The sequence below is a fragment of the Lonchura striata genome, chromosome 23 (genome assembly GCF_046129695.1).
Source record: "Lonchura striata isolate bLonStr1 chromosome 23, bLonStr1.mat, whole genome shotgun sequence".
In the NCBI taxonomy this organism is placed as follows: domain Eukaryota; kingdom Metazoa; phylum Chordata; class Aves; order Passeriformes; family Estrildidae; genus Lonchura; species Lonchura striata.
Genome location: NC_134625.1, coordinates 11,096,143 through 11,120,166, shown reverse-complemented (window position 1 = coordinate 11,120,166; position 24,024 = coordinate 11,096,143). Strand labels below are relative to the sequence as shown.

General features: G+C 45.5%; 3 protein-coding genes across 4 annotated transcripts; 1 reads left to right on the top strand and 2 right to left on the bottom strand.

The window, feature by feature from the left end:
- The first annotated feature begins 2,222 nt into the window (after positions 1–2,222).
- H2AX (H2A.X variant histone) lies at positions 2,223–2,928 on the top strand. Its single transcript, XM_021530133.3, has one exon. The coding sequence runs from the start codon at positions 2,241–2,243 to the stop codon at positions 2,640–2,642; it is 402 nt and encodes a 133-aa protein (XP_021385808.1). The 5' UTR covers positions 2,223–2,240; the 3' UTR covers positions 2,643–2,928.
- A 484-nt stretch (positions 2,929–3,412) lies between these two features.
- HMBS (hydroxymethylbilane synthase) lies at positions 3,413–12,735 on the bottom strand. Of its 2 annotated transcripts, none has more exons than XM_021530076.3 (13): positions 12,545–12,735; positions 10,950–11,022; positions 10,235–10,287; positions 10,086–10,141; positions 9,308–9,385; positions 8,906–8,983; positions 7,407–7,482; positions 6,593–6,706; positions 6,043–6,081; positions 5,042–5,161; positions 4,754–4,807; positions 4,099–4,185; positions 3,413–3,889 (listed from the first exon to the last, which is right to left on the bottom strand). In XM_021530076.3, exons 1-13 carry the CDS (start codon positions 12,689–12,691, stop codon positions 3,716–3,718), a joined length of 1,149 nt encoding a protein of 382 aa, XP_021385751.2. In that variant the 5' UTR covers positions 12,692–12,735; the 3' UTR covers positions 3,413–3,715. The 2 variants fall into 2 exon arrangements, with proteins under 2 accessions (XP_021385751.2, XP_021385752.2); XM_021530077.3 differs by having other exon boundaries at positions 10,235–10,284.
- Positions 12,736–12,994: 259 nt separating this feature from the next.
- Positions 12,995–23,022, bottom strand: VPS11 (VPS11 core subunit of CORVET and HOPS complexes). Its single transcript, XM_077788057.1, has 16 exons — positions 22,825–23,022; positions 22,351–22,516; positions 22,024–22,159; positions 20,805–20,968; positions 20,456–20,703; positions 19,853–20,054; positions 19,427–19,578; positions 18,236–18,422; positions 17,691–17,834; positions 17,029–17,217; positions 15,998–16,159; positions 15,382–15,521; positions 14,873–15,075; positions 14,133–14,304; positions 13,801–14,023; positions 12,995–13,270 (listed from the first exon to the last, which is right to left on the bottom strand). Exons 1-16 carry the CDS (start codon positions 22,983–22,985, stop codon positions 13,106–13,108), a joined length of 2,814 nt encoding a protein of 937 aa, XP_077644183.1. The 5' UTR covers positions 22,986–23,022; the 3' UTR covers positions 12,995–13,105.
- Between the last annotated feature and the right edge of the window lie 1,002 nt (positions 23,023–24,024).

The window sequence follows — 24,024 nt, the reverse complement described above, 5'->3', positions numbered from 1 at the left end:
TCTGCCTTCCTCCCTGGAAGAGGACATGCTAGCAGAGTGAGGATCACCACATCCTTGTCTTAAGAGGGAATCAATAGATCCTTTATTAATGTAGAACTAAGGCCCTGATTGGCTAACTGCCAATCCCTTTTCCTCGATTACAAATAGCTACTTATAGAGCAGTATTTAGCACCAGTTGAACACAGAATTGCTACAGAAAAAACATAGAACAGCCATTGGGGTACCAGATTATAGTCTTTGCACCTCCCAACACCCAAGTTCGGCTAGTAACAAGGCTTGGAATGCATTACCAGAAGGCAAAAATGCCTGTGTCCAGCAGCACTGATCAACACAGAAAACACACAGCACTCAAGTATGAATGGTACAAGTGGCTGAAGCCTCTTCCTTCCCTCCAGCAGATCAGTTTGTAAGTCTACTAGTACAGTGTATTCATCACCACATCCACATAGACATCATGAAATTGAAATGAACAGGGTCCATGCCTTTATTAGTGTTCAGCTCTATTAAAAAGTCAGCTCGGCACAGGGGTGGTGTAGCTTCTTCCGGTAGCCGAAGGGTGAGAAGGCTGCAGAGTCTGTCCCTGGAGTGGCACGCTGGTAGCCGGAGGTGCAGAGGTGTCCAGTCTGTATCTGAAGTCCCAGCAGACCATCCTCTCTCCTTTCCTCCGAAGGCTGGGGGGATGTGCAGAGCCTGCTGCTAAGGTCCAGCAGCAGCTATCCCCCTCCTGCCCTCCTGGTAACACCAGGTAAAGTGTCTGATTCCTTGTGCCTGCTTCCCACAGCCCAGTCCAATCTGGTCCTCAGCAGGTCATGGTGACAGGTCAAACACAGACTAGGGATGGGCTTCCCTTTTCCCCAACCAGCACACCCATCCAGCCCCCTCCACTGTGCCCCTCTTTTACATTTAGGGGTGTTTTTCATCCCCAAAACCCCCTCCCATGATTCCACTGGATTCTTCTGCATCCCAGTCCTAGTTTGGGTGGGGGTGTAGGTGATTCCCAGGAGCAATTGGGTAATTAACATTTCAATGTCAGTACTTAGTTCGAGCCAAGTGTCCCAGCCAGGCTGTTTTGTTCATAACAAAATCATTCAGTTCCTGGCCTTAAACAGTCTGTCCAGTAACCAGCTGCTAGATTTCCTGGTATCAAGGAATATGAACAGAGAAATCTCTCTGCTAGCTGACCTAGGAATGTGGCCTTCCAATAGGTACTTCTAGGACAGCCACTCCATTTTCCTCAGAAAGTTGGCTTACCTCCAGTAAGCATCCTGCTGCTCCCGTATCTGGTCCTGGGCTCCAAAGCCCATTATCCTACTTGCTGTCTAGGTCTTGCTCCTTCGCTAGGGATGACTCACACTTGCATTCCACCTAGCCCTGGGCCCTTCCTGCATGTGCTGAAGTCTTCCCATTTTCTGGAACGACACTGGCTGCTCTGATTTGTGTCCTAATCCTAGTTGCTGGCAACTGGACCTCCAGAGGCACACAGCATAGACAGTCTGCTCACTCTGGGGGAAAAAACATACAAGTTGGGTTAATTAAGACAGCACAGACTGCAGAGATAATTCTTACTGATCAGCAACATTTTAAAACATTACCACTTTCTTCACTTTTATTTTTCCTTCAATGTTCCCATGGGTTTTTTTCTCCTAGTCCACTTTGACTCCTCACTCTCCTTTGGTGCTTCTCTTAATATACCTGTATTATAAACCCATGATGTATCTCACACATTGACAAAAGGATCTCATGGTAGGTTTTTTCATATCCCTAACTGTTCTTCCCCCCATGTGCCACCCTAAGGTAAATGCCCAACAGACAGGGATACCTTTCAGTCTGTAGGCATCCCGGGAGCCCCTCTACCTTGCCCTGGGTGGAAGCCAGGCGCAGGGACTGTCCCCAGCCCTCATAAAGCACGGTGCGCCCTGAGGGCGGCACGAGAGGCGCGGAGGGACCGGCGGCAGCGCGCATGCTCGCTGAGGGCCGGCGGCAGAGCCCCAGCGATCGCTCGGCGTGGTTTAAATTTGGCGCCTCGCTTGCTGATTGGCCGGACCACGCGGCCAACACATTCAGAGCAAGCGCGTTGGTATCACAGAAGCGACCAGTCAGCAAAAAGCTTCTTCCGGCAAACGCACCAATAGCTAGGGGCGGCGGCGCTGTCCAATGAGCTGGCCCCTACTTGGCGGGAGGTTATAAAAATCCCGGCCGCGGCCTCCCGGGCGCATCGGTTCAGCAGCGCGGCGAGCGCCATGTCCGGCCGTGGCAAGAGCGGCGGCAAGGGCCGCGCTAAGGCCAAGTCTCGCTCGTCCCGGGCCGGGCTGCAGTTCCCGGTAGGGCGCGTCCACCGACTGCTGCGGCGCGGGCACTACGCAGAGCGGGTGGGGGCGGGTGCGCCCGTGTACCTGGCGGCCGTGCTCGAGTACCTGACCGCCGAGATCCTGGAGCTGGCGGGCAACGCGGCTCGCGACAACAAGAAGACGCGCATCATCCCCCGTCACCTGCAGCTGGCGGTGCGCAACGACGAGGAGCTCAACAAGCTGTTAGGCGGCGTTACCATCGCGCAGGGCGGCGTCCTGCCCAACATCCAGGCTGTGCTGCTGCCCAAGAAGACCAGCAAGAAGGGCAGCCGGCAGCAGTCGCAAGAGTACTAGGCCGGCCGGCCCTCCCGGCACAATTCAAAGGCCCTTTTCAGGGCCACCTCATTGCTCACTGGGAGAGCTGCGATCCGCGGAGGAGGCGGGAGGAGGGCAGGGCGCGAGAGGCGTGGCCGGCCGCGGGGAGCTGGGCCGGGGGGAGCGGGCAGTAACCGGCCCGGGGTCAGTCAAGACACTGAGCCTGAGAGCTGCTCAGTAAGGAGCCGTTATTTTCATTCCTACCTACCTCTGGGACATGCAGTGGACGTTGTCTGGAAAATAAAACTTTATTTACAAAACAGGACCCCCGGTGCTGTTACAGTATTTCTTCAAGGCACTGTAACAATAAAATCCTGCTCAGAGGATGCTGACCCAGTAGCAAGAGCAGGAAGCCAGTGTCTGGAATCTGGGCTTCTGCTTCAGCTCCCCCTTCATAGGCAAGTCTAGCTAATTGGCTCTCGTGACCTTTGTGGATAAACATACAAGGGAAGCCAATCTAGCTAGTCTAATATATATGTGTATGTATGTATTGTATCAATCTAATACCACCCAATTGGCTAGTATAATGGTGAACGTAATTAGCCTTTGCCAAGACCAAGGGTGAATGTAGCATCTCTGCTCCTTTACTATAAGGAACATGCTATCAGGAATCTAATGGGAACCTTTGGTGATCCAGTGAGTGAAAAGGCCCAGATAATGACTCCCGAAAACACTCAGCACAGTACGGCATTTTAGTACCAGCGCAGTTGTGTATCCGATTATAACCCAACAGGCACTCTGCTCCTAAATGGAATTGAACACTTAAAGGCTTTTATTTTATTTTTAATTTTTTTCTTTCAGTTCTCTAGCTACAAAAGTTGTTGACAATACTTCATAAAGACGCTTAACAATTTAGAGAAATGTGGAGAGGGATAAAAACTCTGAAGAGCAGAAACTACTTAAGTTAGTTAGCTTCATATTTCAAGTTTTTTGCACCCAAATGTCAGGCAAGACTGGTGTGAATGTTGAAATAAATCCCTCCAGAGGATCATGATGCAGCTGCACAGACTTGTAGCTAGAATTGTAGCACTCCTGCTGGCCACACCCCAAGTTCAGCGGGCATCATTGAGCTGCCTTGCCACGCTAAGGATATGCTTTGCTCCCTTGCTCAGAAGTAAACTAGCTAGTTCAACACCCAGGTTCTCTGCAGCTTCCTGGGCCTGACCAGGAACATTCTTGGCTGTGATGCCAACATGCTGCACATCATCATTTGGTCCATCTTCATTCTGCAAATACGAACACCTCAAAGTAAGGCAGCAGGAAAACAGTAGGCAAGGAATTAAGATGCTCATGAAAAACCTAGTCTGAAGAACCTCAAGAACAGTGTGCTGTTACAGCTGACAAGAAAACAGACCAAATATAATCCATTTCTAAAGGCCAGGTTTTTGTCATTTAGCTTCAGGTTTGAATTTCGAAGGCACCGTAATTCCCGTACCTGATGGGGATAACTAACACCGGTCTGCATGGTCTCCTTCAGGCTATCAGATCCATCCAAGCTGTAGACTGCTCCTGTCAAATACAACTTAGAAAATACACAGAATGGATTATTACCACATTAACAAACAAGCAGCCAACTACCCCCTCTTTAAAAAAAACACCCAATATACAAAGCTAAGTCTGTTGGGAAGGGCTTTTGTCATGCAGTGGGATCAGCATGAATAGTGGTATAATACAAGAAAAGTATTTCCTGTTAGGGAAGATACGAAGATATGACTTCTCAAGGAAAATGCCAAAGTTCTTTTCTAATTTCCCACCTCCTTATCCACATTCCACTGTCTAAAAACAAGTTTGGTAGGGTCAAAAGCAATACTTTCAGACCTCAGGACAGCATGAAATAAGCAGCAGGGGTGGAGAGGGGAATCTGGTATAATATTTAAGGGAATTTTCTGAAAGACAGCTTCAGTAGCTTGACCCATTCTTGCACTCCTGCTTTGGACACAAACACAGAAGGGTCAAGTCAGGAGACTATCTGCCCTACCTGGTTATAAAGATACCTGCTGAAATTAGCTTCAGGAAAAGATATGGAAACATGCACACACTTGGAAAAGGTTTTCAGAAATAATCCATGAAAAATACAAAGTACTCCTCACCTGGCCATCCTTCAGCAGGGTGTTGACAGCAACAGGGACGCTACATCCACCCTCCTAAAACACAAAGCAGCTGACACTGAAGTTCCTACTCAACACATTGAAAGCAGAGGCCTTCGAAAAGTTTAGGCAGCACACAACACTGCCCATCACTCTTCTGGCCCTTTTTGATTCAGATGTACTCTCCTTTGCAGTTTCAGAGAAGTGTTACAGATTTTCCATATTATGGCATCAAGTCAACTAGCAGATCAGTATTTACTGCTGCAGGCAGAGGAAGGGTGCCAGACCTACCAAACGCTTCATAAAGGCTCTTTCAGCAATGCAGCACAACACAGTGTCAGCATCATGCAGGGCAGATACCATATTCAGTATCTCTTGGTCTTTGGCACGAACTTCCACGGCTAAGGCACCCTAGAAGAAAAAACACACAACAAAATATAGTTCTTCAACTTCATGCATCAGCATTGATCACAGAACAGAACTCAGAGGCTCAGACCCTTTTCACTAAGGGAGCAATGTTCACAGAAATGAATTGTGATACACTCCGCTGCCTGTAGGGTTGTCCTACAGTAGCTGCTGTAAACAGAAGATCAGGACTTATTCAGGCAAGTGTTAAAGATCATGCTGCCACCTCAACCATTCTAGAACTCTGCAGGTATTTGACAAATGCATGATCAAAATTACTTTTTTCAGACTGAATGTGCAGATTTGTCACTTGTGATCACTAACTGGTGATCAGGTTTATCAAGTTTGATATTAGTTGCATAAGCTCAGCCATGCAGGCAGAATGGACTGGAACAGTCTGTCCACCTAAAAACAGGAGCAGTAAGAATGTGCTCCAAGGCAGGTGTTCCAGCTCCATCTTGCAGGAGTCAGGACACCATGCACAAAGGAGGGAGCATCACAGACCAAAGACACTGCAGTGGTTTAGCACAGTTATCCTGGTGCAGCGTAATACTGACCCTGCCAGAACCTGCCCCATATCTTATATGTTATATCTATATCTATGTTATATCTATACATGTTGCCCCAGTGTAGATGTGCGTGGCTTTACCTTCCCATTTACTGTTTTTTCTTTTACTGATAGGAACCAGCCCCTAACACCTGGGTAGAAGAGCAGATTCCTAACAAGTTGTGCCTCAAAGAGTGTAACAGCCAACAAAAGAGATCAAAGTACTTTTCTGATAACGAAGACATGAGAAGTCTTCAGCACAGTTAACTACTCAGATATATCATACTTTCACTGAAAGCTGGTTTTCAGTGCCCTTTAAGGAACAAAAGTTGTAAAGTACCTGTCCGACAGCATACAGACAATCTTCAGGGCTTAGGAGCTGGAAGAAAGTAAAATCAAGAGTTAACTCAAGTTGCACTGTTCACAATGTAGAAAATAAGAGCCAGATTCCTGTCTCCAATACTAAGTGATTTCATGTCAGACCAAAGACACTTCTCCCTTCTCATGCCTCAGTGTTTCCACCACAAAAGTGAGATAATGTCCATTCCATCAACTGGAGTGTAACACTTTGTGACTTAGCTAATCACTAAAATCTCAGCCTTACACACTGCTGCATTGCTAGACACGAGTGCCATGAAGTGCTACAAGACAATCAGATTACAAACTGTTACTGAACCATGGAAAACTGAACATGAAAATTTTCTGTACGAAGGAAAAAAAACAACCAACCAAAAAACCCAACCACTCCTTCCAGAAGTGCCTCAAATCAAATCATGGCAATGGAGTCAGGTGCTTGCATGCTTATCTTGGATAGGAGAACCACAAGGTATGAAAAGCAAACAGTTGGTATTTCAGCAGAGAATGTTATTTTCTGCTTTGCTGCGCCTAACCTGGCCAATGCGATTTTCCCAGCCCATTCTCTTCAGCCCAGCAGCAGCCAAGATGATGGCACTGAAGTCTTCCTTCTCATCTAGCTTCTTTAAACGGGTATTTAAGTTTCCTCTCTGTAGAAGTGATTAAGCAAGCATAGAAACGGCAGGATAACAGTTCTACAACCAGTTGAGTCTTTACAGACTGTACAGAATACAACAGTCTCCAAATGAGAATGTCAGTACCATCCTGAAAGAAGTGTTAAATAAGCACAATCGTTTCATAAAATAGAATCTTGCCATGTATTATGGAATATTAATTCAAGTGCTGAGTCTACAAAGATATGCACACCACTGAAGTACACTATTATCACCCAATTCCTTCTGCACTGCAAAGAACTCTTCTCCTAGGACGGAAGTAACAATGCCTTTTCTCAGTAGGTCAGCCACCCACAATGGAATTAATGGTCCAAACAGCATCCAGGGTTACTGGAAACCCAGCAACATTTGGTCACGCACCCGTGACAAACACATCGGAGGCACCGTCATGCAGTTTTTCAAACACTGCAAAACATACAATTAATCTGTATGCTGAACACCCAGCTAGATCAAGGCTGGCTGCTTCTTCACAGCCTCATGAGAAAGCAGAGGACAGGATGGTTACAGTACTACCCCACCCCACCTCAGAACAGGGTAGTGGAGAACAGCCTTTGAAGAAGCAGCTTGTTCTTGTAGGTCAGGTGGCACAAATGAGCCTCAAATCTAGATTTTACACAAAGTTGTACTTTCCTCTTTGCAGCTTTACCCAGCTCCCACACTTGCCAGGAAAGGATACAATATCCCTGAATTCTAAATGAGGGAACTTCTTCTTGAGCTGAGCTGCTCTCCGAAGTGAACTGGTTCCAATCACACTGCAAGGAAAAGTATAATCACTGAAATCCAGAACACTCCTAACAGTTACCTCCAGCCACATATATGACAGAAATTTCAAGGAAACAAATAGTATTTTTTTTTTTAGTTGAAATGAAGATCAGAAAAACAGTCAATTATTTATATCTCCTTAGAAGAAAGAAAACCACTCTGTGAAGTTCAGCATAAAGCATGTCCGAAGCAACTCCCAAGGAGCCAATTTACAGAATATGCTTCTGATGAGCAGTCCCCAGCCACTTGCAAGGATGTATGAAACCTCATTGAAAGACAACATTTTTCACAGAAAAAAGACACCACTGCCCCAAAATGAGCCAGACAACTAAGTGATGAAGTGACTAAAACAGAGGAACTTCATCAAAGACACAAATGCAGAGTAAGCAGAGGACCTTTGAGTATATAACTAGAAACCACAGAAAACTGAAAGTCTGGGCATTTCCTTTCTCAAGCTATATGCTGTTCACTTCTTTTTATAGAATTATATTATATGCTGATTTAGAAGGGACCCATCAGGATCATTGAGTTCCAACTTCTACCCCTTTGCAGGACACCCCAAGAATCCTACCATGTGCCTGAGAGGGCTGTCCAAATACTCTGTGAGCTCTGTCAGGCTTGGTGCTGTGACCACTTCCCACAGGAACCTGTTCCAGTGCTGAACCATTCTCTGGGTGATGAACCTTTTCTCGATATCCAACCTAAACCTTCCCTGATTCAGCTTCATGCAGCTGAAGAGACTGAAGAAATCAGTATGTGCCCTTCTGATTCCTCCTTTTGGTAACCTGAAACCTAAATCAGATGCGATATTCCTGCTATCCAAATGCACAGAAATACAAGTCTTTGTGTCATGGCTAGTTTATTTATTTCACTTTAATATATAAAAAAAAATTATTTCAAATAGCTACCTTAATCTGAGTAATTTTACTCATCTGTCTCAGACAAAGGATTCCAATAATCTCTACAGAAAGACAGATCATTAAAAATGGAGAAACCACATGAAAGTGATGCCAAAAACACAAGGAAGAAATCAGAATAAGCTGAGTGAGAACAGAAGCATAGTTCAGGTCCATGAAAGCCAAAATCCTGCACCACACACACCATCTGCACTGTATGCTTTCCTCAGCAGTAGGCAGAACACCAAGGAGCAGGAATTCACTCTAGAGAGCGTGGCAAGAAAGGTTTTAACTTGAGAAAGCATTGCCGCTCAAGGGTGGCTTGAGAGATGAACCTCATTCCTGTGACACAGCGTTACTTTTTCTAGCAAGTGGGTCCAGGTGTGGAATGCTCACAAAAGGCAGTGTAAAACCACTACAGGATAAAGCAATGAGGTGACTGACTTGCCAATGTAAAATGTCAACCAACTGACCCCTTCTGTTTTTGCACCTGTCTTCCCCTTCTTCTCCCACTCACCTCTTTTCAGGAAGGAGGCTCAGTGTTTTTCCACAGTTTTTGGGATGAAAGACAACAGCGTCAAGCGGGTTTTCCCTTCTGCAAAATAACACAAGTGCAGAATGCCTGACACATCATTTAAGGCAAGGCTGGTACGCTCAACAGTTCTGCTATCATTTCCCAGAAGAACTACCTCTGGCTCAAAAATACCTCCTCATCAAGATGGAGAGCAAGAATTTTCAGCACACCTGCCAGCTATGGAACACTAGGGTAGCCCTAGTGTTCCACTAGAGCTTCCATTGTTTTGAAGACCAATCACAGGAAACTCTGAACATCTAAAAGAACCTACGCTGCCTTTGCTCTCCTTCACCAACACTATAAAATGCAAAGCTCTCGAGAATCAAGTCTCATGTCCTCACTTACTTGCAGACAGCACCAATTGTAAAGCCAGGAGGAAGAGAAGTTGGCAGGTCCTTCAGGGAGTGAACCACAAGGTCAACCCTAAAAATTAGAGGATAGTAATTGGAGAACAGATGGTATAGCTCATGTAACTGTGTGACAGAGATGCAGAATACCTTTGTTTTTAAACATACTTTAACTAAGACACTACTGAAACCCTCCTCAGAATATTGAAAAGAAAGAGAGATTAAACCACACCAAAAATTCCCCAACACCTCAAACCCACGAAACCAGCAGTAATCTCTGTCTGCTCAGGCATCTGAAGCAAGGTTTTTGTAGAGACAAACTGCACAGAACACAGCACAATTTGCCCATGTCAAATTCTCCTGCACATTTAGCTTGCATAAGTTAATAAATAATAACATTTACAGGATGACAATAAATCTGTTTTGCAAGACATTACCACCAATAAGAAGAGTGTTTTTTAAAAAAATATATTAATAAGCAGTAATCATATGAGATTACAGCCTCCCTCTGTATTACAGCATGTAATACACAAGTAACAGAAGAAAACGTTACTGGGGCAGACCAAGTGATACAACAGCTCCACTTCAAAATACATGTCCTGAGCCCAGGGCAGAGAGAAAAAAAGGGGGAAAAAAGACAGTGACTTATCAAAAGATTATTTTTTTTAGTCTGAAAAGTACCAGGACTGAAGGAAATTAGATCATCTATGCAGCAAGCCAAGTGTGTCCAAAGAGCACCAAATGCTAAGGAGAAAGACAAAACAGTAAGTTCTTACTCATTTCTTTCAAGTGCATTTTCCAGCTCTTTGGTGAAGAGGCTCTTCTCTCCAATCTACACACAAAAGGAAAAAAATAAATCACAAAAGAAGCATGAGATAATAGAACATAAATACAATTAGTTCTTGAATAAAGGAAGATCCTTTACCTTGGAAAGTGCTGTGTCCAAGATCTTGTCCCCAGTTGTTGACATGGCCACTGCTCGGAGACAGTACAGGTAAAATGTGAGGTACTGGGCTTAGGCTGAAAATATCCATGCAAAATGTCACACACTACTGTATGAACACTGACTCAAGCTCAATACAAGAGCAGCTCACTTCTAGAAATACATTGCACTCAAGACAAGTTGAGTGCAATGAAATTGAGACGTCTTTCACGGTCCTCAAAAACAAAAGCAAAGTGAAAGAGGGCTGGTTTGGGGAAGAGTTGACCCAGAGGAAGCTGCCATGGTCTGTCTCTGGAGTGCCAAAGAACACATGTAAAGCAGTTCTCTTCAGTGCACGGCTGAACTCCTGTTATTCCTGTTGAAAGCTTTGAGCCCCAGACCAGAAAATGCCCCTAATGCTCAGAGGGGTGCAGCCAGAACAATACAAAGTTTGCAAAGGGAGCAACACAACACCATATCCATCACTCAGCACTTACATCATCAAGGGCTCATGAAATCCATTTATCTCCCCTACAAGAAACAAGCAGCAGCAGTTGCTCAGCCACACAACTGAACTGAACTCAAACGGCACTCGCAGATAAATTTAGACAGACCTCCTCCTCCTGACTCTACACACACCTCTTGCACACGAAGATAACCCACTAGCTCCTGCTCCTTGCCATCTACCCCAGGGCAACATCCAAAAAACAAAACTTACCAATCTCAAAGTGGAGGTCAGGGAATAGCTCACGGAGCATCATAACTACACTATCAGTCTGAATCCGGGCCAGCTACAAGGAAGCAGAAAACAAAGTCCTAAAGAAAGAGCACAGTGCCCATATAGTAGCTAAGGAGGCTTTACTATTCCCCCACAGCCAGGCATGCATGACCAGTACATTCTCTCTAAATCAAAAGCATTAGAAATAGGTTGCCTCAAGTTAAATGACTCATAGTACAAACTCCTTGAACTGTGTGAACACCTATCATGACCAGAACACTTCACTGAAGAACTTCTTTTATTGACTAAAGTCTTCCCATGTCCAGCCATTACTGTGGTGCATGATGAAACACTGCAGTAAGTTTATCAAGTTAGGGAGAGTGATCCCAATAGGAACCTACAGATCACAATTCTCATGCTTTCACTTCTTGGTTTCACCTATGTAGAACAACACAACTGCTGAATGATGATCACTCAACAAGTGGGCGGAAAAGTAAGCAAAACCATTATTCTGTTGCTCAGCAATGAAAGAACAAGTCATATTGCACACTGAGCTAGGGTTAAAGCCTCCTGCTTTTTCAAAGCACATGAATTTTACCAATACTGCATTTGGGAGAAGCCAGTATGATTTCACTGAGCTGGTGGGAAAATCCAGTTAGTGTCAAATACAAGTTACTTACCTTCTATAAGAACAAAGACCTAGTCTGAGGTTCTACAAACACACACACACAAAAGTAACAGCTTACATCATCGTGTACAGCAAGAAACAAATCTCAAAGTAGTAAACTGCATGAAGAACATTCCATTGCATAAGAAAACCAGAAGTAAAATACAATCACTAGTGTATCATCTTTCTGCACATGCAAGTGGCAGCAGACTCAAGCAACTACAGATGAGGTTCAGCTTTTCTGCCACCGAAGGGCTCAAGACCCTTTGATAATTAACGTCGTTCTCGGGACTGCAGTTCCCTACAAGTACAATGAATGTATGTAGCTGCTTCCCTTTGTAAAGTGCCCCAAAAGCCACACGTTATTACATGAGATAGCATATATGCACGGCTATCTCCCTTGTCCTGATGTCTACATAAAGTGCCTTTGTGACAGCACGGAATTCTTCCTAGAACGTGCTACCAAAAGGAACGAGATTATCTCAGTGCAAAGGCCTGAGGGTCGCTTATCTCTCTTTGCGAGGCTGCTCCTCCCTACTCTAGCCCGCTGGCGACAGATACCTTCTCTATCTGTGGCTATGTCCCTTCCCTGGCCTTTGAGCGGGCTGCAAGCATCAGTTATTGGGGGGTTTCCGTACAAGAGCTCCACAGAATTTTCAAGTTGGTCGCAGCCAGACAGGGAGAGACCCGCGCCGTGGCCCCCGGCCCCTGCACCGCGACAGCGCTACTGGAGCGGCCCGTCCCCTGGGCTCCGAAGGAAGGGCTCTCCGAACTTCTTCCCGGAATTCCACGGCAGGAGTCGAAAGGGGAACTCAGGAAGCTCAGGCTGCTCCTCAGCCCCGAGAAGCACGCAGACCCTGCGCCGCCCGGGACGAGCCGGGTGCCCCGGCGGGAGCACTCCCCGCACCCCAACCCCGCCGCTGCCTACCTGGCTCCGGCGGGTGCCCACGCGGATCGCTCTGCCATCCACGCCGTTCTCTTTCTGCGGCAGCAACGGGTCGCCACCCGCTCGGCCGGCGCCCCCGCCAGCATCCTCTCGTCCCAGGCCCACGCCCGGCGCCGCCAGCTCCGCCATCACCTCCGGCCCTCAGCGCCCGCACCCGCCCCCCACGTGACCGCGGCCTCGCCTTGTGAGCGGCCGGCGCGGGGAAAGCCCCGCCCCGCGCGCCCGCCCCGCGCGCCCGCCCCGCGCGCCCGCCCCGCGCGCCCGCCCCGCGCGCCCGCCCCGCGCGCCCGCCCCGCGCGCCCGCCCCGCGCGCCCGCCCCGCGCCCCAGGCCCCGCCCCGCGCGCCCGCCCCGCCCCCGGCCCCGCCCCGCGCGCCCGCCCCGCGCGCCCGCCCCGCCCCGCCCCGCCGGCCGGTCAGTGAGGCCGCGGCGCTCCGGCCACTCGGGTTTATTGAGGGACAAGGGACGAAGCCAAACACAGGGGGCCGAGGACACGGCGGGGATCCCCGTACAACACGAGAGGGCGTGTGGACACGGCCTGCAGTCAGGTACTGCGTTTGCTGTGGATGAGCAGCTCCCGCTGCAGACCAGCCTCGATGGTTGTAGCGGTCTTTCCCGAGGGCAAGTCCGTGATCAGGGTGAGCTTATTGAAGACACCGCGACCAAAGTAGTCAGCAACGACTGAGAAGCCATCATTTGAACACTTGAGCTGCCAGACACAAAGCAGAATCATCAGCAAAAGCCTCCAGAGCCTCTTGCTTCTAAGCCCCCTTTCCTTCTCCTCTGGTTTAGTGGACAGGGCAGCTCATGTCAGTCCCTGACAATTGGCTCAGTCCATGCAGGGGCTAGATGTAGCAGAAAAACCTGCTAGATTTTCTGACACTGGATGTTCCAGATCCTCTTTCAATGCCACTTCTGAGCCATGCACCGAGGAGGTAATGAGCAACAGAATTAAGCAGGAAGGTGAGTGCCTCAAATGCTCTAGTTTCCACATGTGTTAACATTTTCCAGGTGAGGATAGAGTCTCTCTTTCACCTTCATAGAGCCAACAATGACTCTTCATGCTCTTTACACAATGCACTCACCCTAGGGTCTAACGCCTCATTATCCAGTTAACATAACCTTCTTTACAAAATACTTCCAAGCCTTACCTGTCTCTACCAGCCTCCATTTACAGGTCTGTAAACAAATCTAAACTCTACTTATTTCAACTTGGTAAGACAGGCAACGTTACCTTACCTGATGCTGAAACTGGTCATGCAGATCTCTCTTCTGCTCCTGGGCTCGGATCATGTCCATCACTTTGCGATTTTCTGGCATGCAAGTAGGACATTCTGAATCACTCTCAGAGTAGCTTTCAAAGCAGTGCTGGTGAAAGGAATGACCGCAGAGGAAGTGGACTGAAGGGAGCTCCAATGCACCGGTGCAAATGCTACACTTGGTCTTCTGAAAAATCTTGGGACTGAGTGACAAGATGGAGAAGCATGAGAAAGACAAACTACACCTTACTAAAAGAAAACAGTAGTTCTGTCCTTGAATAGCACTAGACAAGACAGCACACAGTCCTGCACCTTTCTTTTAGCTCTTCAATTTCCAGGCGGATCCTCGTAGTTTCTTCTCGGTATTTCTGAATTCTCTGCTCATCCTGCTGTATCTGCTGGCTTTGCTTCTGCAGCTTGTTGACAAGATAATCCTTAATCACAGACAGGGTGGCTGTGGAGTTATGAGCCAGAGTCTGCACAACTGAGAGGAACTGAGATGTTAGTTTAAACACAAGCACAAAAACTGCAGCTATACTTGTACTGCCAGGGCAGACTGCTTTCCTGGGACAGGCCACTTACAGGCAAAAGCAGCTGGCATTCTCGTGGAATCGGAAGAGCTCACTTAAAGATTCTCTTTCAGTCTGATCATTTCCCAAAATGGGCGACTGGGAGCATGTCTGGATAACTCAGACCAAAGGGACAAAGGAAGGATCTAGTAGTGGATTGGATTTTAGTTCTCCACCAAGGCTCAACAGAAGTTTCAGCACACCCTGCACTGCCCCACAGCAATCATGTATGAGACATTCCACTGATACTGCAGATCTTTCTCCCTAACTAGGGAGCTGTGACTGACATCATTTTTCCCTATGGAGCAGGTTATTACTTCAAATGGTAGGCTCTAATTTAATTGATTCTTCTAATGTCTGATCTACAGAAAGCACTACAAACTAGTCTGGGTTGGAGTCTTTTGTGGTTTGTTTTTCTGGTTTTTGCTTGGGTTGTGGTTTTATGGCAGGGGAGGCTGAGGGTTTAATGTCACATGTCATTACCAAGCAGTGGAGGCATAAGATTCTTGTTCTCAATGTGTTTCAGCACTGCAGCAATATACTCCTTGCAGTTCTCCTCCTTCCGTGCAAAGTAGCTAAGAGCCTGTTCCCAGAGACAAGCCTCTTGGTCGCCATACAACTCGCACACCTCAATCACCTTCTTGTACTGCTCATTTTGCATGTGGTAGTGCATGATCTGTTGGAAACTATGGGAGAAAGACTCATCAGCTGCAACAATCCACCTCGCCCCTTGAGATTTTGTAGGGACCTTAGGTTTTCACCCAGCCATGTAATCCCTGGACTCACACAGAAGACAAACACAAGTATTTTTTTCACTCTATATAACTGCCTTGCTTCAACAGTGAGGTACTGCAGAGCAATCATCTACCATGCCCATCTTGAGGTCACTACCATTAATGGTAGACATTTATGGCTCAGAAATTGGTGTACTGGGGGCAAGAGGGGAAGCACAGGACTCTAGAGTAGCAAGTAAAGACAAGAGTAACACTCACAGTTTGCCCTGCTCATAGAGATAGAGAACACCATCCTTGAAATTGTGCATCTGACATAAGACCAAGGCCTTATCAAAGACTGTCTTGAACCTTCCGCTCTTCAGGAGGGTGAGGGCTTCATCGTGCAACTTCTCCTTGGTCTACAAAAAAGTGGGAGAGGTCAAGAAGAGGAACCCAGGCACACCCACCTACACACTATTTTGCATACTAAGACTCAACAATCTGGAGCACTTTTGTGGCAAGTCAGTTTTGGTACTTGCTCTTTAACCCTTTTAAGCAAACAGAACATTATTTTCTTTGCCCAAACAGCCAACACCCTCACAGATCCAGGCAAGCAAGTAAAGATACTTTTGTGGGCAAGCCATCTGCTCACAGAGACTGTATTGTCTGGAATCTGTCCTTAAAAGACATACAAACAAAACAAGCTCAGCCATCCTGTAGGGAATATTCTCCCAGATATTAGGCTGCTTTCCCATTTCTGTGCTATTTGTCCAGCACAGCATATGTACTGCCTCATGTTGTCAATGCCCAGCTGGAAAGGGCATTGCAGGAATGCAAATACAACTCACAGACACCAAACCTTTCCCTCAAAACACAATGCTGGAGGGGCTCAAACCTGCTCATCTTGTTCATGTGCCCAGTTCTGCAACCGAAGTTCCAGTAAAGTGTCATAGACACCCTGTGGAGAGTCAGCCTGCACCTCAGTCATGTGCTCCAGAAAAGCTTTCAGTTCCCGGGAATTGTTTGCAAAGATGGGGATGAACTCCTCCGAATTAGCCTGTAAAACAGTCACAAAAAGACAAGCACCCACATCAGTCTCAAGCCACACTAGTGCTTCCTTCCTGCCATGAGGAATGTTCATTTCCAGAGCCTCAGACAGGACAGATACAGCACAATACAGGATGTCAACAACATCAAAGATCAATCCTGAGCAATAACTTTAAGAGGTCCCCTGCCTCTGGGACTACCAGTACATCAGAATGGGGCTTCTCATAGAATTGTTGAATAGTTTGAGTGGGAAGGGATCTTTAAAAGCCATCTAGTCCAATACTTCTGCAGAGAGCTGAGACATCTTCCATTTCATCAGGTTGCTCAGGTCCTCATCCAACCTGACTTGAGTGTTTCCAGGGATGGGGCTATCTGCCAACTCTCTGGGCAACCTGGTTCAGTGTTTCACCAGCCTCATTATAAAAAGTTTCTTACTTCTATCTAGTCTAAATCTGCCCTCTTTTACTTTAAAATTATTACCTCTGGTAGCATCAAAACGAGCCCTGTAAAAAAGTTTGTCCTCATCTTTCCTATAAAACTCTTTCGAGTACTGAAAAGCTGCAATGAGGTCTCCCTGAAGCCTTCCTTTATCCAGACTGGGCAAGCCCAGCTCACTCAGCCTTTCTTCAGAGCAGCTGTGTTCCATCCCTCCGATCATTTTTATAGCCTCCTCTGGACCTACTCCAAAACATCCATGTGCTAAGGGTTCCAGAGCCAGACACAGTATTCCAGGTGGGGTCTCACCTGAGCAGAGTTTATTAAGTTATAATTCTCGTTATACCTAAAACATCAGGATTACAACACAAGGCATGCAGAAGCACCCTGCAGTAGCAAAGTTACTACTGCAGAGCAACAGCTCTCAGTCAGCACAAACCATACCTTTTTTCCTTCTAGCATCCCAGGGCACTCATTACCTCCCGAGGGATGGTAATCAGTGCAAAGGATCTTCAGCAATTCAGTGGTCTCATTAGGGACATGGTGCATAAGGATTTTACCATATCGCTTCATGTTACTCTCTGCCTGTTCAAATGGCAGTTTTCCAATGTAGTGCAATGCCTCTTGGTAGTTCTGTGAAGACAGACAACAAAACAATCACAGGACACTGGCCTCTGCTCTCTACTTTGAGCTTAGGGCAGAAAGCATTGAAGACATGCTGTGAGTATGCCAGAAATACCATTTACTCTGAATTATCACCTAGTTCACTATTCCTGCTCATCTTCCTCCTCAGGGACAAAGACTGGATACAGCCTGGGGCAAACATTTAGATGAATCCTCAACTAAGCACTCTTGCTCCTCTTAAAGAGCACTGTAAAAAGCGGCATCAGAAAGAAAACAAGATCTTCTGATTTCCCCATCTAGTCTAACACACAAACCAAAAGCAGAAAGGCAACACACCAACAGCAACGAGTATTGTTGCTGCTGCTCTCATCAGCATGCTATCCTCAGCAAAGAGGTCAGTGAAATTATATTCTCACTAAAGAGGAGGCTAAAGAATTGGTATTCTCCCCAGTAAGAACACATGTGCAGGTATGTCTCCTCACCTTGATGTCCTCTAACTGGATTTTGAGGTACCATTCATGATGCTCATGCTTCTCTGCCAGGTACACAGCATGGGAGTAGTAACCAGCTTGGCGAAGCACCTTGATAGCCGTTTCCACATCAAAGTGGACCTCACTCTCACTCGTCTCCAAGAACAAAAGCAGAGAGATGGTCCCTCAGAAAAATTCTAACAGTCCAGAAGCAGTAATCATTCAAGTCAGAGGAGGAAAACATGAGCAGGGACAATCATGGTACCTCTCATGCAAGGGAAAATCACCCATGCATAAAGGAAGGAGTCTAAGCACTTCTCATTTGCTTGCCAGTTGCACTGACAGAAGCAAGCACACTCCAGACCCAGATGGCAAACCAACCAAACTGAGAAAGTAAGCAAGAGCTTGGAAATAAACAAAAACCAGGGTACTGAGCGCTAAATTCATTATTCTCTCTCTTAACAGTCATAGAGGAGGGAATTTACAATGTCACCACAGCCCCTTTTTAATTATTATGATGACACAAAAATGGAGCATGATTCCACATCTCCCAGTACCTTAATGAACTCTTCCAGTTTGGAGCTGTCTTTGAGTTTGGTATAGCAATTCAGCAGAAGTGTAGTGTGGTCTGCATTGGCCAGGGACTGCAGATGGAGCATCTGTAGATAAGCAGTAAGGTTGTGGATACGCTGAGCATCCAGGAATTTCCGAATAACATACGATGGTTCTAGCTTCCCTATAGTTCTGTGAGGGGAAGAGTCATGTTACAAGATATTGTATACTCATGAAATCAAAATAAATGGATAAATTAACAACAGAACACAGTGAAGCCTTAACTTCAGTAGGTACTAACCCTCTTGGGACTGCTTAGCTATGCATCAGAAGCAACACCTAGTTATGGTGTAAGACAACCCATCTGCACACACACCGATACAAAGGCCTTGATCAGGACAACCATGACAGCATACAAAGAGTTAATCTTCCCTTAAAGGTGGCAGTGAGAAGACAGATTAGGCTCTGAGCACAACAAACTGGGAAGCCAAAAAAAGAAAGGAACAAAAGCTACATTTTCCTTCATTTCAGTCACATAACTCAAAGTCAGCTTTAAATGCTTATGCTCTAAACATGGAACAGTTTAGCCACAGTTACTTTGAGAGTTAAAGAAAGTCAAGGTAAAAAGACATGCTGACTCTCACTAGATGTCAGGGACTCTGGAGCATCAGCTCCAAAATAATGTAACACTTTGTGGCATTTTAAAAATTGAACATGAAGTTTCAGTAAGCCCAAAACAAGGCTGCTCCAAGTTCTAGTTTTAAAAAACCCTAGATGTTTTAAAACTAACACTGAACTCTTTGCTGTTTGAGTACTTTCCAAGAAGACTGCCATACATGGTCAAATTCCATCATCTATCTTGCACAGTGATCCCTTCTTTCTAATGATGTCATCAGTCCCCAGTCCATCCCAATGGGCGTACATTATTCATGTGAAAATATGATCAAAGAGAAGAACTTTATCAAAAGGTATACAAAGTGATTTTCAAGGACCTTGTTCAAAGACTTTTAGTCTCACTTGACTCTATACAGGTAGAATTTTCACCTCAGGTACAGAATCTTTCTCTGTACAGGTACAATTTTCACCTCAAGTCATAATTTTTGGACTCTTTTTATTCCTGGGCTGAAACAGAAATCAAGGCCTATGTTGCTCCTACCTGTACTACAACATCACAGCTCCATAGAACTCCCACCTACCGGATATACTGCTGGATGGCTCCATCATGGTTTCCCTTGTTATAGAGATGATCGCCATACTGCCGGAAAATCTCTGACAAACCATCGCTGTCCAAGTGGTGGCTCTTGGCCAGGTTAATGGCCATTTCAAATAAGTTCTTTCTGAACAGCATCTGTTAAATACATGGTAAGAACAGTGTAAGAGAAGTACCACCCCACAAAACAAGTTCAAACACACCTGGAAAACAAGTTGTTTCTTTATCTTAGTGCATACATGCGCTTAGGCCTTTAGATACCAATTGTCTTACAACACTGGCTATACCAAAGAGCTATTTGATTGCTTGTTATGTAATTCACTTACCTGAATGGCTCAATTTTTCAATCTGCAGAGCCAGTACAATCTTACAGACATAAGGCAGAGACTAATAAGAAAACAAATTTACATGCCTCGAGTTTGGTTTGTGTATCCTTCTCCTGCAGTACGTGGATCTTCCCATCTCTGGTCAGTACATAGAGAGATCCCCACTCTGCCAGAACATCCACTATATCATCAAAGATTGAGTTGTATGCAATGAATTTGTTGCACAAGTCATAGATATTCAGGACTTGTTTGTCTGAATTCTGTGCCTCATTCCCAGCAAATTCTGATCTGGAGAGCAGAAGAACGTTTTAGAAAACAAGAAGAACATAACTTGAAATCTTGATACCTGTTCAAACTAGGGATGTATAGAAAGCAAGACAGAATTTATTTAGGCAATTAAACTAAGTGGATCCTGAGGGAAACCACCAAGTATTTATATTCAAATTTCATCATCCTGCTACACTGAGAATTTCACAGGACTAGAAAAAAATTCCCCCTTAATCAGCACATTTAATTGTGCTACTCTCGCAATGGAAGTTAATCAAGATACAGGTCGAGATGAATCTCAACAATATCTGACAGAGTTGCAATCTGCCCCCAGGAGCAAAGCTTCACAGGGGAGAAGGAGAAAGACAAAAAGCATGAAGCTGCATAAGCAAAAAGAATTCATCTGTTTCAAGGAGCCCTACTTCGGGGAAGTCTTTCGGTCCTTGGAGACAATGATGAGGTACCCCCGATACCAGTGAACAATCAGCTTTTGTCCCTCGAAGGCAAAGCAGGGGCCACGTTCATCTGGTTGGTAAAGGTACACACATTCATTTCCTGCCACAATGAACTGGAGATCCTGGGAGGGGTCACTGAGAGACGAACAGCGCAATCCACAACCGTGAGTGTCCAGCTCCAGGCGAGGATAGTCTTTCACTGAAAGCATATAAGACTACAGAGGAAACTCGAGGGTTTGAGGATCACTCTGAACTAGACTCTGAAACCAACAGAATTTGCAAGTCAGAGTCACATTTTCTTCAGCTAGCTTCTCACCTGGATGTTCTCTGTGGTCACCACAAATAGATGTGTTGTTTTGCCAGACTGTCGAAAAGCAAGGCCAGTAACGGGGTAACTACCTTCATGTAGGATCTGGGTCTTACTATGCCGATCCCGAGTGATGTCTCCTTTAGTAAGTACAACACTCCCATCTGCAAAACCTGGTGAAGCGGACAGACTGAATTATTACTTATACAACACACCTGAAATTTTATCCAGCCTAAGTTAGGGAGGCTCCAGTCAGCAACAACAGCACACTCACTAGCATGGTATAATGCAATGGCTTGCCACAGGTTCTCATGTCAAGTCAGTCTTTGCCAAATCACTCCCCACTGCTCCAGTTACAGTTCAGAGCTGTCACACAACTGCACACAGGATAGCACTGTTCAGCAAGGGTTAACTTGCTTTCCACATACAAATTTCATGAGCACATTAATTTTGTTTGACTCTGTCCTATTTTGTTCCATAAATGGCCTTCCCATACTGCAACTGTAACAATAATTTCAAGTCCCTTGCTTATTCAAAATATACTACACAGTGCAAAAAAGACCAGAGGGAGATTTTTTAAGAGGGAGTAAAACACACAGTCTTCATAACTTGCCAATAGCCCCAGTCTTGTAAGCTGTTCCAGGGTTGAAGGCCACCATACACACAGGGAAAGCTTTTTTGATTTCAGTGTAGGGACCAAGTCAGCTGAAACTACTTGTAATCTCACAACATTACTGCTCTTATTCTGTCAGAAGAGTTAAGCAAGAAACATTACCAAGGAACGGTCAAATCCAGAAAGGGAAATTTGCTTTTTTCTTTGAAAAAAGGTTTGCATAACAAGCTTGAAAAAGTATCTCTGTAACATTAAGTATCACAAAACTCACGTCTTTTCCTGTACCAAGAGAAGCTAAGTTTAGTACCAAGTTCAATAAATATGTAGCCTTACCAACTGGCAGGGAAAAGAGAACATCAACTAAAAATAAGTGTTTCCGAGTATCAAAGTTATTGGTGTAAATTATACACTCAGGTTAAAGTTATGCATTTATCTCTTGAGCTCTAGGATAGCACAAGATACGCAATACCTCTATGAGGATAATGCAACAACTGAGTGAGAAGAAAGATCATCAGGACCTTCTGTAGTGGTTTTTTTATTATCTATTCATGTTCCTCACCCATCAGTAAAGTCCGTAATATTTTTCTTAAGCTGTTATAGTTCAACTTTACTTACCGATAGCCATGAAATTAAGATTCTCGTGGACAGTTAGGCAGGACACAACCGTGGGCTTGTTACCTGGTATTGCTGGAAAAATTCTTGTGCAAAGAGGATTACCACCATCTCGTTTCTCCAGGTTCCAGACTTTCACCTACAAACAACGATGATCTGGCATAAGCAAAACATGGGGCATTAGTAGGCCATGACCTGGCATCAAAATGTTATAGGACTTAGAATGAAGAAGCTACTTAAGGTAAGAAAGGGCAACTGAGATCATCACAATAATCTTTAAGAAAGAACCATATTACAAATGCATTTTCCTCTTTTCATCATTTAACTCACCAAAGGATTTATACCTTCTTCATCCTCACCAATAGAAACCAGGATACTGTGCTGCTTCAGCTGGTACAGATGTGTCACCCTTAGCTTGTAAGCTTGGAAACTGCTGAGTTGAAGGGAGCGAGGCAAAAACCAAATCTGACCTTCCATATTTAGATCACAGTTAAGGCTCATAAGGGCACCAAAAAAAAAAGCCCCACACTTCCAACCGTACAAGAATCTGCACGCCTTTTGCTGACTCCTGATAGAGTTACAGCAAATCCTTCTGCAGAGCAACCCCAGAGCCCGGAGCACCAACACATCCAGCGGCGCTTTGTTTTTTTTTTTTTTTAAAGCGAGCACAGCCGACAGCACAAAGCTGCCGCATTCCCAAGGCCGGAGGAGCCTCCGGCCCGCGCTAGAAGCGCCCAGAACTCGCCTGCCGAGCAGCCTCGGCTCCACCGAGACCCTGGCAGGCCACAGCGCCCGGCTCCACACAGGATATCTCCGAACACGAGGCTTCCCCGGCCCGAGTCGCAGACCGCGATGCCCGGGGGCAGTGCGAAAGGCTTCGCAGCGGCTCCATCGGGCGCCGACGGCTCCCTCACCGTCTCCCTGTCGAAGAAGACGAACCGGCGCCACTGCAGGTACGCGGCCATGTCGGGGCCGGCCCCGCGCGCCCGCCCCTCACGCGACCTGCGCATCCGCCCGGGCCGCGCATGCGCGGCCGCTCCAGGGCCGAGACATCGAATTTTCGAACGTACTATTGGAAAAAATCCCAAAGCCTGCTAGGAATTTAAAACTCAGAACGCTGTCGGCACCCTTCAATGAGCCATTTTACAGTAATATTTTTGCATTACAGTGTAGAATATATAATCTTTTTAATTTGCCTCTCTCCAACGGGGCCTTAACAGTATATACAAAAAGGCTTGGCATTTAAATGTGGGTAAAAACTCATTAAATCTGGATATTTGCTGTGAGCTCAGCAATATGATTAATCATTTGTGTTATCTGCCACAGACTGAGCTTCTTAGCTAAACAAAAGCAATACAGTACATAAACTAAAGCTATACCATTGAATATACATGTAAGTTAGTTTCAATGTAGACCTAGCAAACCAGAATGTATTCAGTATTTATGGAATTATGGAGTACTTAATTTCATTGGAACTGTACACTTTTACTGCTCCAGTAGCCCAAAGTACTCAAAGTGCTGAAGTCCTTTAGTTATGTACTTTTAACTACATAACTAAGTTATTAGTTATGTAACTATAACATATATTATGTATATATTATAGTTACATATGTAACATACATATGTTATGTAACTATAACATATACATAATTATATGTTATAGTTACATAACTATAACATAGTTATATGTTATGTAACTATGGCAAATTCTGAAAGAATCTTGTTAAATTGTTTAACTTGCTGTTAAACCTTTATGCATAAACCACTGGTAAAGTAGAGGGCCTAGCTGAGCAGAGGGGTTGACTCTGAACCCTGTGACTCCACTTACCTATTCCTATCCTTACTCTTTTTGCTTTTCTCCCCCGGCCTCTATGTGCTTTAACCATCTAGGCCACAGCAGAGTGCATCTTGCCACTGAACTTCGCCCTGGTTTAACTTTTGCATTAAACCTGCTTTTGCCCACTCCTTTGCTGATGATTTTTAAAGCATCTTTAAAAGACTCTT

Coding starts and splice junctions, on each gene's coding strand:
- H2AX (XM_021530133.3), top strand. CDS start 2,241: ATGTCCGGCCGTGGCAAGAGCGGCGGCAAGGGCCGCGCTAAGGCCAAG.
- HMBS (XM_021530076.3), bottom strand. CDS start 12,691: ATGGCGGAGCTGGCGGCGCCGGGCGTGGGCCTGGGACGAGAGGATGCT. Junction 11,023..12,544: donor TGGGCACCCGCCGGAGCCAG/GTAGGCAGCGGC, acceptor GCTTCCTTGTAG/CTGGCCCGGATTCAGACTGA. Junction 3,890..4,098: donor GTGTTAGTTATCCCCATCAG/GTACGGGAATTA, acceptor TCGTATTTGCAG/AATGAAGATGGACCAAATGA.
- VPS11 (XM_077788057.1), bottom strand. CDS start 22,985: ATGGCCGCGTACCTGCAGTGGCGCCGGTTCGTCTTCTTCGACAGGGAG. Junction 22,517..22,824: donor CTCGTGTTCGGAGATATCCT/GTGTGGAGCCGG, acceptor TGCCCTTATGAG/CCTTAACTGTGATCTAAATA. Junction 17,835..18,235: donor AACTGGAAGAGTTCATTAAG/GTACTGGGAGAT, acceptor TTGTTCTTGGAG/ACGAGTGAGAGTGAGGTCCA.